This window comes from Micropterus dolomieu, linkage group LG03 (genome assembly GCF_021292245.1).
Source record: "Micropterus dolomieu isolate WLL.071019.BEF.003 ecotype Adirondacks linkage group LG03, ASM2129224v1, whole genome shotgun sequence".
NCBI lineage: Eukaryota > Metazoa > Chordata > Actinopteri > Centrarchiformes > Centrarchidae > Micropterus > Micropterus dolomieu.
The window spans coordinates 33,940,019-33,942,816 of NC_060152.1; the positions used below are offsets into that span (position 1 = coordinate 33,940,019).

Genomic DNA, 2,798 nt, shown 5'->3' on the forward strand with positions numbered 1-2,798 from the left:
TTTGATTTTTCTTCAGAAAGAGAGAAGCCTGTCATCTGCATAGCAAAGTAAAAGAAAGTAAAGAAATGATGATTATTCATCCAAGTGGAAGCATGTCGTTACTGAAGGAGACCTAAGACAGAACCTTGAGGTACTCCGCAGCGGATAATGTTAAATTACCATTCAAGATTAGTGTCTGCAACTCATGCTTCTTTACCAATACCAATGTGAAAGGTGTCCCTAGTAGTGACGAAACAACAATTATCACCCGCCTCTGTAGCTTCTTGGCTTTACGGAGCTTTACAGCGACTTTCAGCTCGTTGTTTATCTTTCCAGCTGCAGCTTTTCTGTTCTGGTTCACTCTCAGCGTGTTGTATAAGTAATAGTAACATGTCAGTGTTTATAGCTTGTTTCCTGTTTCTTGTGGTTTCAGGGTCTAAAAACCGCGTCCTTCTACTACCCGGGAGGCGCAGCCAACTACAGCGGCCAGGTGGTCAACCGTGTGCTTGTTACGGAGGCTGGCCACCCGGACGACAACGAGACAGAGTGGCGTCAGAACATCGACAAGGTAATGAGCTGGTTCTCCGATGAAGACTTTGACCTGGTGACGCTGTACTACGGCGAGCCGGACAACGTGGGCCACGCCAAGGGGCCGGACCACCCGGACAGGAAGAAGATCATCCAGCAGATTGACCGCACCATCGGCTACCTGAGGGAGGCCATCAATCTCCATAACCTGAACGACAGCCTGAATGTCATCATCACCTCAGACCACGGCATGACCACTGTCAAGAAGCGACCGCAGGTGGACGAGATCATCCTCAACAAATACCTGAACTTGCTCAAGCTCACCAGCTTTGAGATACTCGACTACGGCGGGTTTGGCATCCTGACGCCGCGGCCGGGGATGGAGCAGAAGGTGTTTGACGCTCTGTCCAAGGCGCCCAATCTGACGGTCTACAAGAAAGACAAGCTTCCTGAGAGCTTCCACCTCGCCAAAAGTAAGCGGCTGCCTCCCATCGTGGTTGTCGCAGATCTGGGATTCAACCTTAACTCTGTGAGTTTCCTGGATTTTAACCCAAAACCTCACTTAGTATCAGATCATGTTTCTACCTTTTAGTGTCAAATTTTGGTTTCGTCTTCATCCTCAGTTTGATTCTCCAGAGACACCGTAGTACATGATCAAGGTCCTAACAGATCGGCCCAATAGGCCCCAAAAAACACCAGGACACAAAGAAGCACTGAATAATGATGAATAATGAAATCAAATTCAAAATGTTGGCTGCTATATCCAGAAAAGAAAATGTCACGACTTAAACTACAGCTCCATTTGTACATCAGCAGCAACACAAACGACTGTCAGTGAGTTCAGAGGTCAAAGCAGCCAGAAAAACGAAGGAAGATGAAACTGCAGCAGACAAACACTCCAATTTTTCTGATTCTGTTTCTTCATCCGTTTGTTTCCCACCAGAGATTCATCGTCTACGTCAACAAAGGCGATCACGGCTACCATAGCGGAGAGATGGACATGAAGGCCATCTTCAGGGCCTTCGGACCAGACTTTAAGCAGAACTTCGTGTCCGAGCCGTTCGACAGCATCCACGTCTACCCTCTGATGTGTAAACTGCTGCAGATCGAACCGGCGCCGCACAACGGATCACTGGCCGTGACGGAGAACCTGCTGCTGCACAGCAGTGAGTCCGACAAAAGAAAATATTACTACTGTTTTGATGCTACTTGAGTATTTTAACTTTATACTTCTACTCCATAACATTTATCGAAGAGCTGCAGTTATTGGTTACTTTTCAGATTAAAATATCAAATTAAAAACATGGTAAGATTACAAAATAAATGGGAAGGTTCCCAACTATTAAGTCTTGTGAATGCTAATATAAAATGAGTATGTACATTTGTCTCCTCGTCGTGATCCAGATGTCTTGAGTTTTTGTCAGTTCGACCAAAGAGACATTTACTCTCTAAACTTTAGATAGCTTCATTTTAATAACTGTTCAAATGATCCAATATTTCACCAAAAAAAAAAAATCTAATATTAGAAAAAAGTAAATAAAAAATAGAAACAGAACTTTTCTTCTTTCATCGCCCATTGATCATCACACAATCCCCTAGTTTTAACTGGTGACCCTTTGGAGGGACCTGACCCCAAGATTAGGAACCCCTGGACTATACTGTTTATATAGTAGTTTAAAACGAGCCAACGTTAACCGTTTATAAAGTAGTTCAAAACGCCAACGTTAACCGTTTATAAAGTAGTTCAAAACGAGCCAACGTTAACCGTTTATAAAGTAGTTTAAAACGAGCCAACGTTAACCGTTTATATAGTAGTTTAAAACTAGCCAATGTTAACTATTTATAAAGTAGTTTTAAGGTTGGCTAGTTTTACTGTTTATATAGTAGTTTAAAACTAGCCAACGTTAACTGTTTATATAATAGTTTAAAACTAGCCAACGTTAACCGTTTATAAAGTAGTTCAAAACGAGCCAACGTTAACCGTTTATATAGTAGTTTAAAACTAGCCAACGTTAACTGTTTATATAATAGTTTAAAACTAGCCAACGTTAACCGTTTATAAAGTAGTTCAAAACGAGCCAACGTTAACCGTTTATATAGTAGTTTAAAACTAGCCAACGTTAACTGTTTATAAAGTAGTTTAAAACTAGCCAACGTTAACTGTTTATAAAGTAGTTTTAAGGTTGGCTAGTTTTACTGTTTATAAAGTAGTTTAAAACTAGCCAACGTTAACTGTTTATAAAGTAGTTTTAAGGTTGGCTAGTTTTACTGTTTATATAGTAGTTTAAAAC

General features: G+C 41.3%; 1 protein-coding gene across 1 annotated transcript in view; it reads left to right on the plus strand.

The window, feature by feature from the left end:
* Positions 1-2,798, plus strand: part of zgc:153896 (uncharacterized protein LOC569930 homolog) — a 5,794-nt gene that overhangs the window by 1,090 nt on the left and 1,906 nt on the right. Inside the window, exons 2-3 of the mRNA XM_046045497.1 lie at positions 413-1,036; positions 1,451-1,673. Coding sequence (XP_045901453.1) covers positions 413-1,036; positions 1,451-1,673 — 847 coding nt within the window. The remainder of the gene's footprint in view (positions 1-412; positions 1,037-1,450; positions 1,674-2,798) is intronic.